This window comes from Lobosporangium transversale, assembly GCF_002105155.1.
Source record: "Lobosporangium transversale strain NRRL 3116 chromosome Unknown BCR41scaffold_22, whole genome shotgun sequence".
Classification (NCBI taxonomy): Eukaryota; Fungi; Mortierellomycota; class Mortierellomycetes; order Mortierellales; family Mortierellaceae; genus Lobosporangium; species Lobosporangium transversale.
In genome coordinates, this window is record NW_019029000.1 from 560,981 (window position 1) to 575,273 (window position 14,293).

The 14,293-nt window shown below is 41.3% G+C and overlaps 7 protein-coding genes across 7 annotated transcripts; 4 read left to right on the forward strand and 3 right to left on the reverse strand.

The window, feature by feature from the left end:
* Positions 1–195: 195 nt before the first annotated feature.
* BCR41DRAFT_355180 (2-oxoacid dehydrogenases acyltransferase-domain-containing protein) lies at positions 196–3,195 on the reverse strand. Its single transcript, XM_022024463.1, has 7 exons — positions 3,056–3,195; positions 2,757–2,861; positions 2,437–2,537; positions 2,066–2,228; positions 1,369–1,815; positions 962–1,253; positions 196–857 (listed from the first exon to the last, which is right to left on the reverse strand). The coding sequence occupies exons 1-7, from the start codon at positions 3,105–3,107 to the stop codon at positions 368–370; spliced, it is 1,650 nt and encodes a 549-aa protein (XP_021880702.1). The 5' UTR covers positions 3,108–3,195; the 3' UTR covers positions 196–367.
* A 706-nt stretch (positions 3,196–3,901) lies between these two features.
* On the forward strand, positions 3,902–4,673 carry BCR41DRAFT_355182 (hypothetical protein). The gene has a single exon (XM_022024464.1). It carries the CDS (start codon positions 3,973–3,975, stop codon positions 4,603–4,605), a length of 633 nt encoding a protein of 210 aa, XP_021880703.1. The 5' UTR covers positions 3,902–3,972; the 3' UTR covers positions 4,606–4,673.
* Positions 4,674–4,783: 110 nt separating this feature from the next.
* On the reverse strand, positions 4,784–6,826 carry BCR41DRAFT_306880 (ABC1 family-domain-containing protein; the record flags this gene model as incomplete). Its single annotated transcript, XM_022020845.1, has 3 exons — positions 4,784–5,625; positions 5,720–6,236; positions 6,344–6,826. 3 exons carry the CDS (start codon positions 6,824–6,826, stop codon positions 4,784–4,786), a joined length of 1,842 nt encoding a protein of 613 aa, XP_021880704.1.
* Positions 6,781–8,676, forward strand: BCR41DRAFT_387132 (hypothetical protein; the record flags this gene model as incomplete). Its single annotated transcript, XM_022027864.1, has 6 exons — positions 6,781–6,812; positions 7,230–7,356; positions 7,641–7,712; positions 7,882–7,954; positions 8,289–8,316; positions 8,395–8,676. 6 exons carry the CDS (start codon positions 6,781–6,783, stop codon positions 8,480–8,482), a joined length of 420 nt encoding a protein of 139 aa, XP_021880705.1. The 3' UTR covers positions 8,483–8,676.
* Positions 8,677–9,237: 561 nt separating this feature from the next.
* BCR41DRAFT_387133 (hypothetical protein) lies at positions 9,238–10,682 on the forward strand (the record flags this gene model as incomplete). The annotated part of the gene is made up of 3 exons (XM_022027865.1): positions 9,238–9,626; positions 9,747–9,839; positions 10,536–10,682. Exons 1-3 carry the CDS (start codon positions 9,513–9,515, stop codon positions 10,680–10,682), a joined length of 354 nt encoding a protein of 117 aa, XP_021880706.1. The 5' UTR covers positions 9,238–9,512.
* Positions 10,683–12,006: 1,324 nt separating this feature from the next.
* BCR41DRAFT_371430 (hypothetical protein) lies at positions 12,007–12,900 on the forward strand (the record flags this gene model as incomplete). The annotated part of the gene is made up of 2 exons (XM_022026606.1): positions 12,007–12,332; positions 12,738–12,900. 2 exons carry the CDS (start codon positions 12,007–12,009, stop codon positions 12,898–12,900), a joined length of 489 nt encoding a protein of 162 aa, XP_021880707.1.
* Positions 12,901–13,127: 227 nt separating this feature from the next.
* Positions 13,128–13,801, reverse strand: BCR41DRAFT_355185 (hypothetical protein). Its single transcript, XM_022024465.1, has one exon. The coding sequence runs from the start codon at positions 13,690–13,692 to the stop codon at positions 13,237–13,239; it is 456 nt and encodes a 151-aa protein (XP_021880708.1). The 5' UTR covers positions 13,693–13,801; the 3' UTR covers positions 13,128–13,236.
* Positions 13,802–14,293: the final 492 nt, after the last annotated feature.

Sequence of the window (14,293 nt, forward strand, 5' to 3'; positions counted from 1 at the left end):
TTTAACATTATCTAGTTGTGACATTAGTTAAAGGATCATGTAGAGGAGCAGTTTCAGCTCAGAATAAGAAACAATGACCAAGAGATTGAACGCATTGAACACTCAGAGATGGATATGGACAAGTGTTTGCAAATCAGCAGAAACAAGAGACTGGAGCATGATCTGGCCAATCAAAAAATAGACCATATCAGAGCACGGGCCGGACAATTTTTTTTGCTTTATTCTCTAAATTTGATTTCCGGTGATATTAATACTCAAATCCTTTTTGACTCTTCTCCCCTGATTGTTGATCAATCGTCTAAAGAGGGTTTTTTCCCCTTCTTCTCTCTGCCCTTTTATTTTTTTTATTATTATTATTTTCTTTTTTTTATAGGATCATGCTTTCGGGGTTTTCAACATAATGTGACAAACGCCCCAAGAAACGGCCAGCAACCTCATTGTCAACAACACGCTCGTCAATACTCAAAGTCACACTAACGACCTGCGACTGCTCCAGCGATGGGCGCAAACGACGCAGGACCTCGTCCCCTAATGCGGACTCAGATGTTGAGGTTGACTTTTTCTTCAAAGGCGCATTTCCGCCCAAAAAGTCAATGAGGTCAAGATCATCCTTGGCTTTCTTGGATGCTGTTGATCCTAATGCTGACACTGATGCTGACGTTGGTGTACTCTTTTTGCTACCTCCCTGTCCTCCCAAGAATTCAAAAACTTCCGAGTCGCTCAGGAGCTCAGTTGTCTCTTCAACAGCTGCAGGCTTGAACACTGTGCGTGCACCACCAACAGCCAAGATACAGGCCTGAGGAGGGTTAATAATGGCGGTAAAGTTGCTGACACCAAACATTCCCAAGTTGGAGATACTAAATCAATAAATAACATTAAAAAGGTAACAATAAAAAAATCCGATCAGTTTTCCAATTTTAACAGTACTATACAACATGGCATTAAGTTTCATATACCATACCTGAAAGACCCGCCTTGATATTCTTCAGGCTTGAGCTTGTTTTTCTTTGCCTTCTCAGCCAGCTCCTTTACGACCAAAGAGACTGACTGGACACCGCGCGAATCAGCGCCCTTGACGATAGGAGTGATCAATCCTGTGGGTGTAGCAACCGCAACAGAAATATCGATGTCTTTCAGCTGCTTTGCGTTGTCGCCAGTTGTAAACTGAACATTCGATTCCGGCACATCACGCAGAGCCAAAGAAGCAGCCTTGATCAAGAAATCATTAACAGAGACTTTGACATCAAGTTCATCTATTAATTTCAAAGCCAAAAAAAGAAAAAAAAAGAAAAAAGAAAATTAAAAAACAAAGCTCCTCAAATTTAAAGAATTAGGCGCTTTGATCAACTACAGAATAACAGGGCTTACCAGCCAGAAGACGACGCAACTTCATCATGTTATCGATAACAATATCGCGCGTAACATAGGAATGAGGCACAGTGGACTTGGATTCGCTCAACCGGGACGCAATGACCTTGCGCATATTAGAAACAGAGGAGTCAGTGAAGCTGGATTCAGATGTCTTCGAGGGGCTGGCTGGGGCGGAAGCAGGGGCGGGTTTTGAGGCTGGAGGAAGAGTCTTTGGTTGAGGGATAGTGGGCTCAGGCGCAGGTCTAGGCTTGATCTTGCCCAGGAAAGCAAGCACATCACCCTTCAACACGCGTCCTTTGGGTCCGGTCGAAGGGATTTTTGTGACATCAGTTATATGGTTTTGAAGGAGCAAATGGGCTACAGCAGGGGAGAGAAGATTTGATGATGGAGCTGAGGATGTTTGCTGAGCTTGCTGAACTTGCTGAGATTCTTGTTGCTTGGTGGCTACGAGATCATATACCCAAAAAAAAAAAAGAAAAAAAAAAACCATTGAAATTAGAAATCTCTGGTCAAGCATTATTTTTAACAGACAGATTCCAGCCTTGTTCCTCAAAATTAGAGGTTCAAAATTCCTGCCATAAGCCCTGCTACTGTGAGCTGTATTTGAAATGTTTGTTCCGTTCTAAAACATCATCATATAAATAGTCAAAAGCAACCTTGGAAGCAAGTGTGCGAAATACGTTATTCCTCTCACCTGGTGCTTTTTCTTTTTTCTCCTCCTTCTCCTCCTTAGCAGGCGCAGTATCAGCCTTTGCTTTGGCCTTGGTCTTGGGAACTTCAACTTTAGATAGATCATCGCCTTCCTCTGCTAACAGCGCGATAATCTCATTGACAGAAACCTTAGATCCATCTGGGTGCTAATATGTGATGATGTGAGGATGAAGACATTATATTAGCACTAATGAAAGTATGCAACGAATATCACAAATGTCACAACGACACGTGGGAACGAGACCACAGGCTCATCAATTCATAATGAAATAAGCCCTTCTTGAAGAAATAATAATAATAAAAGCAATAATTGTAGTGAGAATGTAGGAAGAGGACAGATAAAGCATTACGCACCAAGATCTTGGCGAGAATACCGTCATCGACAGCCTCAACATCCATGCCGGCCTTGTCAGTTTCGATCTCCAAAAGAACATCTCCAGCAGTGACAGCGTCGCCTATAAACAGTTTCGATTTCAAATGGAAACGTAAAAATTATGCGATCAGATCAGAATTGTCGCCACAGGCCCAAAAGCAAAGAAAATAAAAATATTTAAAAAAATCTTGTTCGACAGTTGCCGAAAAACGAGAAAATGGTCTCCCAACAAATGTTCATACGCAATTGCCTGATAGATCCATTAAAGCTTATGAGTAAACATTATAACGTGTCTGCTTACCCTCCTTCTTCTTCCATGCAGTGATAGTTCCCTCTGTCATGGTAGGTGATAGTGCAGGCATGGTTAGTGTAGTGGTCGCCTTCTGCACGGCAGCAGCATGAAAGTCTATGGTAACCGGATTTGGTCAAAAACAGGAAAAAAAAAAAAAAAAAAAAAAAAAAAGAAAAGAAAAGAAAAAGAAAAAGTTCGCCATGAAGAAAAATGCGTGAGCCAATGCAAAGAAGATCATGTCCATGGCTGCAGAATGGTGATGCTGACTGTTCTTGCTTTATTGTCGCATGTTATTAGAGTTGCCATACATTTGACACCGGCGACAGAGCGCAGGGCCATGGTCTTTGAGAGGTTGAGCATGACGTCTGTTGAGCGTGAACAAAAGGAAACAGTAATGAAGGCAAAGACACGCAAGAAGAAAAAAAGAAAAATAAAAAAAAATAAAAAAAAAAAAAAAAAAAAAAAAAAAAAAAAAGGATGTGTGGAGAGAAGACGTGGTTTGTTGGTGAGAATGTGAGAATGGAACACCTTGACACATTTTTTTTTTTCCCAACGTCAATATGTAAACACCGCGACCCATTGATGTGTATGCGATAATGATAATGATATGCTGATTATGAGAGAGCGGAGGACCAAACTGAAAATTATACTTTGACTCTGTGGACAAATATCGCCCCATCAAATCAACTTCATAGATCGGAGACTGCCGCGCAACTCTTCCCTCCACTGCTCTTACATGCCCGCCATGTCCACCAAAATGTTCTTGCTATAAACGCTCCGATAACCACCGAAATAAAAAAATCCTTTTAACCTTTTAGCCTGAACATGGGATCCTACTCACAAAAGACGCGATGAAGCCATGAAGAGGGTTTTTACGGTGCTAGAAGGGACGCGGGCAATCAAAGTCAATCAAGATTTAAACATGTTTGACGCCCTGGCGGGCAACTACAGCAACTTCACCAAACTCGTTCAACAATTTGCACGTCTTGTGCAGTAAAAAAAGGTATAGCAGAGCTTCTTCCAAGAGAGCATTAATTGCACTTCACATTTGGAGACACTATGACAAAAGCAAGCTCTTAATAAAAAAGCATACACAGCGTGTCCGTTATACCACGTGACTAACCGGCATTGAAAAAAAAACAATGAATTCCCAGGACAAAGAAAACGGTTGCCCTGTCAGCTTAAATTCCAACAAGGAACTAGATTTACAAAAAAATAAAAAAAAATGCCCACTACGCCAACACAATCCCTTTCTGGAATTCAACAAAAAGATGATGCTCGTGTGATTCCCATGTCTCGTCGTGCTGATGGCTCTGTTAGGAAAGAACGTAGAGTCCGCCCTGGATATGTCCCTCCTGAAGACGTTGCAAAATATTCCAACCGTGTTCTTGACGCCGCTCGTCCATCTGCTGCACCAAACTCATCATTATCATCATCATCACCTCTTACTACTATCTCTCCTGCTGCCGAGACTCCAAAGTCGAAATCTCAGCTTAAAAACGAAAAGAGGAAAGCAAAACGTAAGGAAGAGCAGTCATCACCAATCAGTGCTTCTAACGTTTCAGTATCAGACAGCCTATCGGCAAGTCCACCAAAACAAGCGGGAGCAGATCAAATCGCTACTGAGGCAACTACCACAAGCAATAGTACAGTACACGTGGTAGGCGTCACGACCACGACAGAATCTTCTGTATCAATGGATCCTGAAAAGAAACTGCGTGCTCTGAACAAAAAGTTAAGACAGGCTGAACAATTGAAGGAGCGGATGGATAAGGGCGAAACGATGTTGCCAGAGCAATTGGAAAAGGTTTCAAAGATGGATGAACTACAGGCACAGATCGCGGAGCTCTCGATTTGACGGAAGGACTTATTACATTACATAACATAGAATTGTAGCATTTTTATACATTTTTATATATATTTACGAATGAATTGAAAAATACATTTAATATATATATATATATTTATATTGTTTATGGAGTCTATGGTATGATGCAAATAAATGTTTGAAATGCAAATATCGGATTGATATCCTTTTAAAAGTGCACAGGGTTCTCGATCTTTGATAAAAGTCGATAAAGGATAGAGTTGGATTGTGCAAGGTCAATCCACCACATGAAGAGATCCAGTGAAAGCGTTGTAAACATATAACTACAGTAAGATTCAATCCAGTAACGTACGATCCTTGTGGCCAGGCCAATCGTCAGTTTGGTTGTATTCAGATGCGTTTGGATTGACATCTTGTTCGATTCATAGATGGCATGTGCACAATATTGTCCCATCACTGCAAATGTCCTCATCTGCGATCCATCATCCGCACCTAGATCCTCGTCCAGTGCACGAAGCAGATCATTGGTTTTGAATAGAAGCAATAGCTCCCTAGGGACCCTTGCCAGAATCTGTGCAATCTCAGCAATTGCGTAACCAGTTCCATCTGCTAATGCGATCATCTCATCCTTGCCACGCGCCTTCTTAGTAAGCTGAGCATTTTTAACGACCGACCAGTCACGACCTGTAAGGATACTAGAGAACAGTTTGTAAGCCTCTGTTCCCCCAACCTTCAAAGCACGGTACTTGATCTCCTTCTCGTCCGAAGCAATAATGGCAGTCCAGAGACGAGCATAGTTGAGCCTGAACTCTGGTGTAAGCTCGCGGTAAAGTCCATGGTCTAACAAGATAATCTCAAAGTTACGAGGAGAGGGAGATCCAGTCGGTTTGGGTCGAATCAGGACATTACCAGGATGAGGATCACAATGTACAAACCCATCCTTGTAAATCATCTGCGAAAAGGTGCGGGCCATCTCATTTGACACCTCCGACACTTCAATGTTATGATCCTTAAGGTACTGCAAGTTATCGATCCTTGAACCATGAATGACTATTCTCGAGGGATAAAAAATTATATAACATGTCAGCTATGATTCGTTGCATATCACCACTTCTTGAAACTAAAGAGATGTATAGTCACTTACATTCCATGACTAGCACTCGTTTCTTTGACCAAATGACCTCTGGGATTTTGATGGTTGATGGACTTCCTTCTGCACGAGCCTTGTAAAAGTTAGCATCAACCCGTGCCGCATTGGCAGCCTCGATGTTGAAATTCAGCTCTCTTGGTAGACTAGTCTCCATCTCATCGCTCAGCCACTTGAACTGAAAATCTGGAAAGATATTCGCTACAACATTAGTAAGAAACGCAACGGTTTTGATGTCGATTGCCGAAAATTCTTGCAGTGCAGGATGCTGGATTTTGACCGCCACTTCCTGACCATCCAAGAGTCTAGCCCGGTGCACCTGAGCCAATGAAGCAACGCCGATAGGCTCTAGATCAAACGATGAAAAGAAGGCGGATAATGGTTGGCCTAGATCGTTCAAGAAAAGTCTCTGGACCGATTCAAAAGAAGATGGAGCACAGCGGTCCTGCAAGGGTTCCATTGCTGTTGTCCACTCATCCGGAAGCAGATATGTCATGCTGGCTAAGTGTTGTCCCTAATTAAATTTGGAATATAATCGGTAACTGTGAGTTTGTTTGTTTTTTTTTAAAACACCCCTCGATCAATATATCCTCCAAGAAAAACCAATGAACAAATCCTTACAAGTTTGATGTAAATGCCTCCGTTTCTCCTAAGCATTTCTCTTAATCGCACAGCACTCCGCGTATGAAGCTCACTCATGTGACGTGCTCGCTCCGCCTCACCTTCTAGACTGCCCTTTCTAAAATTTTGATTGCGATCCAAGGTGTCCATGGTATATTTATAATCAATACCAACAAAAGTGACGGCTGCCCCTGCGATGGCCATTCTCTTCAAAGCCAGAACAACATGTCTGAATGGATCATTAACATTGTATAAAATTGCTCCTGTTGTCAATGCAATGAGACATGCGGATGTTTTATTCCCTAAAGGGAAACGTTGACGAGCGATCCTTGGACTGGACGGGTTTGTGTGGCCAATACTCAAGGTTGTTCCTGCAGGAGAAGATACTATTGACTTGTATCGCAACTGTGTAAAGTGAAAACGAGGTCTGTGTAGAAATGTACTCCTACTCCATTGGGCCCTACATGAGGTGAAGATGGGCATCGAAGCAGATGCGATGGATCTCATCGGCAACGGCATGGATGGAAGATGTGGGAGGAATCGGATCAGACGAATCGAAAAAGAAAAAACGAGGGCAGATCAGCCAACTTTAGTATAGTCCAAAATTCATCTGGTTTTCGTTGTCTGTGTAACACCTCAACCAACTTTGTCTATAATTCAGGGCACCATTCCAACCTTGTACATGTTATCTTGGATAAAAGAGTTCCAACCAGTCGAGCTTTGACCTCAGTATTTATGCCAAAAGAAAAAGGAAAGGAAACTATCTCTTTCGAAGAATAAAGCATATTGTAGTGATAGGCACTTGTGGCTGTTTCACTGAAGGAAGTGTATGTAAGACCGTGTATTATCATCTGTGAGAAGGACCACCTTGATAGGTTGGCTTTAGATATGTCTTACGGAGTCTTCTTGGCAGTGAGAACTACCTAATTGCGCGTGATATCTGGAGGAACTATCAAGGGAATTTGAGTAGACTTTTGGCTATAAAGCTATTCACTTTTAGTGAATGGGGACAGGTTAGAAAGCTCCTCAGGTTTATGGTATCATGTGTATTGCTCACAATAAAAGTGCTGGAATGTTTTTTACTAGGCATATGTGCGTGATTTTCAAGCCTTTCTTTACATTCACTGCATGTACTTTACCATGAAAATAAGGCGGAGATACTTCTCGGCAACATGAATCCTTTCCTCCGTTTTATAAAGCTCCAGGTGTTGTGTATTTTTAAAGGAGTAATTCTCAAATGAAAGTTTTTTTTTAAAGAATGTTCCCTTCAAAGAGGCTCAATATCATGCAATAAAAGAAAAAGGAAAGTATAAAGCCACTCTTGAACGAAAAGCAAAAGTTGACCTTGTTAAAGCAATTTAACAAGCATGTAAGGCAAGTTTATGCAAAAAAAAACATCAAATACTTTTATTGTGAGCACCGTATATTGCTTCGACATATTGTTATAAAAGGAAAAAAGGATCACAGATCCAAGCGAGAGAACGCATGTATGAATATGTAGTATACAAATAATGTAACGGTCAATACTGCTTTCTTAGGCCCCTCATCAAGCAGAAACGGCCAAATCGGCATCTCTCCCCTACATATTGATTAAGTATCGTGCTTTGTTTGGTTAGGTTCTTTTTCTCAATTGTCAATTGGTACGTGTAGCTTTGCTTACTGCAGCAAAAAAAAAAAAAAAAAAAAAAGCTGTAAAACGAGAGCAATTCTTTGAATGGATTCAACCTTGTTGCAGCCTGTGTGCGGGATTTACATGTTCGGGATGCCTTTTTTTCCTTGTTGGATTGGCTAAGAACACCATGAACCATATCTTTACTGCTTTGTTTATTTAATATGACTTTCTAAAATGAACTCGAACGATGTTGATCTGGTCTTCATATATATCGTAATATTAATATTATATATATTGTTGTTATTGGTTTATTATTATTATATTATATATTAGGATTATTAGGATTATTAGGATTAATTAGGTCTACTATAGGTCTATTATTCTATTATTCTATATATTACAATCTATTACTATTGTTACAATTATTATTATTATTTAGATGGTATGTCGTGTTGGTTGCGAGAGACCGCAACACGGAGGTTGAAGGCAGAAGTGATTATATTTTGAAGGGTATTAGGATAGGCTGAAGTGAATCGAGCCAAAGCTTTGAGCGCACTACAGCTCGGTTTGATGCTACCTTTGGTGCAGAGCTGACTTGAAGACATTCAGCTGAGTCGTTGGACGTATCAATCATGTTGTGATTGTGGGATCTTATCTTTACTTGCTGAGCAGTAAAAGGCTGAGTCGAATCGGGATAGAGTTGTCGTTGAACATGTTCATTGTCCGAATGTGAGATCAAATGAGATGTCGTAATTGTAGCTTGTGTTCGCGTCTCTGTCTGTTGGCCTGTTCCTAGCTCCGTTGGTACTTCTGGAGTACTGGAGAACTTTGAGTTATAGACTACCCCTTGTTCTTTTGCGGGATTACTGTCGTACAACGCGCATGTACCCCAGTTCTTGTTATCATTGTTATTGTTGCCAATGCGGCTAGTACTACAGATGCCTTTTTGTTTGTCCATTTGTGAATTGCTCATCTTATTGTTGTTGTTGTTGTTGTTGTTGTCCATTTGTCCCGCACTGCATGGGTGGAAAGGAAAGTTTGACTGGATAATTTCATCTTTCTTAACCTTGTTCGTTGCATGCATGCTGCATTGCCCCATTCCTGTCTCCTGAATGGTACAGGACGAGGTCACATGAGCATCGAGGACAGGGGCACGGGTTGGGACAGGGGCATTAGGACGGGCAAGAATAGGCTCAGTGACAATGGTAGAGATAGGGACAGGGACATCAGGGACAGAAACAGAAACAGGAGAATCGGCAGAAGTATGAACAGAGTTATGGACGGGGGCAACATTAGGAGTTGAGTTGGACCTATCAGGGGTATTTCCCTGCAGATTTTGAACTGCAAGCTTGAATCGCTCAGACGTGAAACTGAACCTTGTTGACAAGCTTGACTCCGGCTCCTGTTCTTTTGTGACACTATTCGACGAAGGGACAGTGCATGGTGTAACAGCTGCTGCGACATCTTTATTCTTGATACGGAACCCTGGTGATCGACATCTGGGATCAAGAATTTCTTGAGGGATTGAAATGCTAGCAGGGACAGATCCAGACCTTGATGCCATGGACATCGATCTTTGTGGTGGAAATGGTGATGCTGTTGCTGTTGCTGCTGCTGATTGAGTTCTTTGAATCGGCATGGACCTTGACCTTTGCAGAAAAGCTCTTGGAGGTACATCGACAACGACCTCATCCAACCACCTACGCACTCTGCTTTCTGCAACATGATGTCTCAGGGATGTTCCGAGCTGCTCATGCCATCTTCGTCCATCCACCTGATAAACCTCCATAGTCTCTTCATCTCGGCAGTAAACTTGCTCTGCATACCACTCACCACAGACATAGCAAGGGGCCATTCCTGAATGGTCCTCTACTTTTCCGTCAGGTGAGCAAAAACAACCCTGAACAAGATCGCAGCCGCATGGCTCTTCTTGTAGGGATCTCAAAATATCGATCAAAAAGCCCATAGCCTGAGCGCGTGTTGAAAATCGGAGCATGTCGCAGGTCTCATTATGGCTAGTGGGTTCTGAAGAGGAAGGGTGGCAACTGCAAATTTGCTTCTGGAGCAGGCGATGCTGACGACTTGTGTTGAGAGCCGATCGTAAATGTGATGAGGATGAAGAATATGATTGTGTAAAAGTTGAACAAGGGGATGATGGTGGTGATGGATATGGATAATATGTAGATGCTGATGATATCGAGCAGGATTTGTAGGATGTGAGAATATGAGGAATGTTGTCGAGCGCATAGGCCAAGTCCTGTCGGTTGCGCCAGGTTGGCAGATGTGCGAAATATGGGTTTCTGGACATCCTAGCTTGCGATGTGTGAGCGAATGAGAGAATGAGTGGGATGTACAGCTATTCTGTGAAAATATGAAAAGCAAGAAGAGAAGGTCCCTATTTATATGTTTTATGGCGTGAATCACAAAAAGAGCAAGTGAATGAGGGAAGGAGACAGAAAGAGAGGGTATTCGCCTCTTTAGCAACTGTTATTTCTGTAGGAAGTAAAAAAAAAAAAAAAAAAAAAAAAAGAGGAGAAGTAGGATGTGTTGGAATGTTTATATGCTTTTTTTTTTTTCCAGCTTCGAGGATCAACAAACAAAGCGGCAGGGTTGGCAAGCTGGCTTGGGCTGGATGTAGTACACGATGGCAATGCAAGTATACATGTAGAGGGTGGTCATGCAGCATGCACTGTTCAGACGCAACTCTATCATTATCCAAACTATTGATATTGTTGTACAAACGTGGATACAAAAAGCAATCCTTGGCTGAGCAAGAGACATTCACTGCCTTCTCTTTTTAGGACTTTCTCACTCTCTAACAAACAAATAGCAAAGTAACAATAACAAAAGTGTCAAAGATTAAGCCTAGAAAGATGATCAAATAACAGCGACAACAGTGTCTTGCGTTGAAGGGATGTAACAGCAATAAAGCAACCATATCAGGGGAAGGTCCTCACGGATACTTAATTCTCATGGGCAATAAGCACAAAAGAGATGGATAGTAATCGAGGATTAATGCTTGGGTACAATATAATTGAGAACATTCGTCTGTTGCTCAATTTCTCTCGAGTACGTTAGGCACGAACCACAGAGATATACCATGTATATTTCAATTGATATAATTGCACAACGGCCTTGATCTTACAATCTTATTCGAGTCGGTATCACCTCTGTATTCTGCGGAAAGTGCGCTAGTTCTTCCCGGAAGATTTAAGGTTGTTTGTTGCCGAACGAGCCACGCAATTTATATACATGCAGCTAAAAAAAAAAAGGCTTCTTGTTTACATATTCACTCAACCCCACATTCACATACCAATGGTGTCGTCAGAGTGCTCCGTCCAACTATAGCACTTGCTGAATAGGCCTTGATCTGTAGTATATACCATTCAGATCCTGTGCATGTTCATGTATGACTGTACCGCAACGGGTATTCATAGTGTACTTCGACGTAAAAGAGCGTATAAAAACAGCTGTGTAACTCATGTATAAAATAGTCAAGCAACTATCGTACATTTGACCCATCGTTTTTTTTGGTGAGTGTGCTTATCATCGTTACTGTTATTGTTCGCAGCATTGCTTTTTGACTTTTGGTGATCGACATCTTGTGGCAATGCAGTCTTACTCTGCATGCTTATTGGAGTTATGCACACCCCCTATCTCGCCATCACGTCGTCAAACGTGCTGTCTTGCCACGATCTAAGTCACTGCCACACTCTTCTGGTTTTTCTCATCTCCGAGGACATTTTATTGAATGATATCTAAGATCTACTAGTTTGCGAATGTCATTCACCTCTTTAAGCGACGAATTTCATATCAAATACATCTTTATGCATTTGTATGAATAGTCAAGTAACATGAGAAAATACGACGCGCCTTATCTATTTGTAAAAGAAAAGTTCTTCTGCTAACCATCACTGACCTCCTTTTAAAAATCGTAAGCGAGACTAAGGGACCTGACACTTATCACCATATGGGTAGTAGTAAGGAAAGGAGGAAGGTACCTATAATTTTCGAATGCCCTAAGTTCAATCATTCCACATTCATATCATACATGATTCCTTGTGTTTATTTGTTGCTGTTTGTGATTCACAATATTTCATATTCTACGAACGTTGTGCTCGGCTTGACACTTCCTGTGCTGGGCCTTGCAATGAATCTCATATCCTTTTTCATCAAAGGAGTGTCTGTATATCAACAAACAACTGGCATCTTGGCTATACAACTAACAATCCGTTGGAATAAAGAAAGAAGAGATTGGGAGCAAATAGTAACCAAGAGAGCAAGGTTTACGCGACGTGAACGATCCTACGGATCTAGGGTCCTAGGACCATTCTTCCTCGGTATGATTCGAACTCTACAGCAATGTCTATCAACAAGGTTATCATTTTCTTTTTTAAAAATAAATTGCAAATATCCCATACCATCTTCATTGACACCGTTGACCTCCAAAAAACTTTCTGCACAGATCAAGCCATTTGATATTCCAAAATTTTCTTCCCTTTTTCTGAGTTCAGAAAAAAAGGATGAGTTTTAAGTTAAACTTTCCCAGTGGCCTTTTTTTTTTTTTTTTTTTTTTTTTTTCAGATTTATTAACCCAAAGATGCTTCTCCATCGTTGAAAGATAGAAGTTTACCTTTGAAGGAAGCTAAATAACTAGTCGGGATTCCAGCACTCGAAATATGAATGGAGCTCCATACACAACGCTCAAGAACGGAAAAAAAAAATAGCCCTTTTTTTTTTTTTTTGTGATATTGATCTATCAAAAATCAAACCTTTATACAGATGTAATCATGTCATCAAATTGTGCATTGTCATTACACATCATCATCGCTTTAGTTTTTCAAACTTGGTGAGATGGATGCAGTCCTTATTGACTAAACACAAAAAAAGCGATGCTTTTGTTGATGCAAGTACTCAGAATGTGAGATTCACCTTTCACCTTTAATTTGTAGCTTTGTACGAGAGCATCTGCTGATGTCCTTATTTTAGCTGTCACACTTTCCTACGCATTATTTGTCGCGAGAGAGCACCTTCGTTTTTCATTCCCAAGAAAATAAAGAAAAAGAACAAGAAAAAATATATATAATAATAGTTGTATCCTGTTAGATTCAAGCTCTGAAGACACACCTCCTTCATGTGCTCGACATCTGTGTCTATGTCCTCACAGTACGACAAGGCGACAGTCCGGCGTTAGTTTGAGTGGAGAAAAGAATATGGTTTTATTGTCTAACTTGATTAAAAGAACGGTGGATTTCTTCGTCGTCTCACGTGAAGAGGCTCTTCAGACACGCACAAGGTACCAAACGGTTGAGGCCAAAGGAGCACCATAGAGATCTCGGAGGACAACAGCAGAATTCAAAGAGCCGATTGTGAGATCTTCTTCGCCGTATTTGTCGGGATGAACGATTTGATATTCGTCATTAAAGCTCCAAAGCTTCCATCTCTGTTGCTGCGATCCAATCACGATGGGGGCTCTTTCGTCAAATTTATCAATGCCAATATGACGGCCGGTTTTGGGGCTTGAGAAGTAAAAGTCGTCTCCTGGTTGTCTCTTAAGTTCCCAGATCTGATCCTTGGACGCATCAAGCGGAGCCAGATAGGCGTTCGATGCAGTTGTGCTTATGTTGGCAGTGATGAAATTGGTTCCTTGTTTAATGCGATATTGTCCATCAGTCATTGCCATAGCTGCCTGCATCATGGCAAGAGCTCCGATCAGGAATGCTGTTGAGCGAACCATTTTTATATTATTCTTTGAAGGAAAAAGAGGGATCAGAAAAGCGTTGAGTAAATGAACAAGTGGTGTCAGCAAATGGTACTAGAAGTGGAAGTTGGGATGCGTGGAGGGTGAGGTTAAAAGAAGTGGGGAAAACGTGGCTATTTAAATTATCTGGTTTCATTACCTGTTTGGTTTCATTGAAGAACCGGAGAGATTTGCCATGGTAACTCGTGCATTCATCGGTAATAAACAAAGGAAAAAAGCGGCGTGAAAATTAGTCTGACCTGTTGCTTATTGCCTTACGCCCAAGTTCTTTTTCCTCGTAGTCAAATCGAACAATTTTCTAAAAGGAGAGAGCTTTAGATGTCAACTTTCTTCATGAGCTGGATAACCTTGCATCATTTGTATTACAAAAAAAAAAAAAAATCTGTACGTAGCTTAAATGGATTCGTGCAACCTTTCTCCATCTAATTATAGCTCCCTCGAACATCCTGAATAATAGACAGCAGTTAGATTAGGTTCGACTGAACATGCGCCGCCCTTTTTCTGACCAATTCATTGCCTCTTTCCAGGCTCCTTACCGAAATAGTCAAATAAGTCAACTCTACAGCTTGCAAAGTTG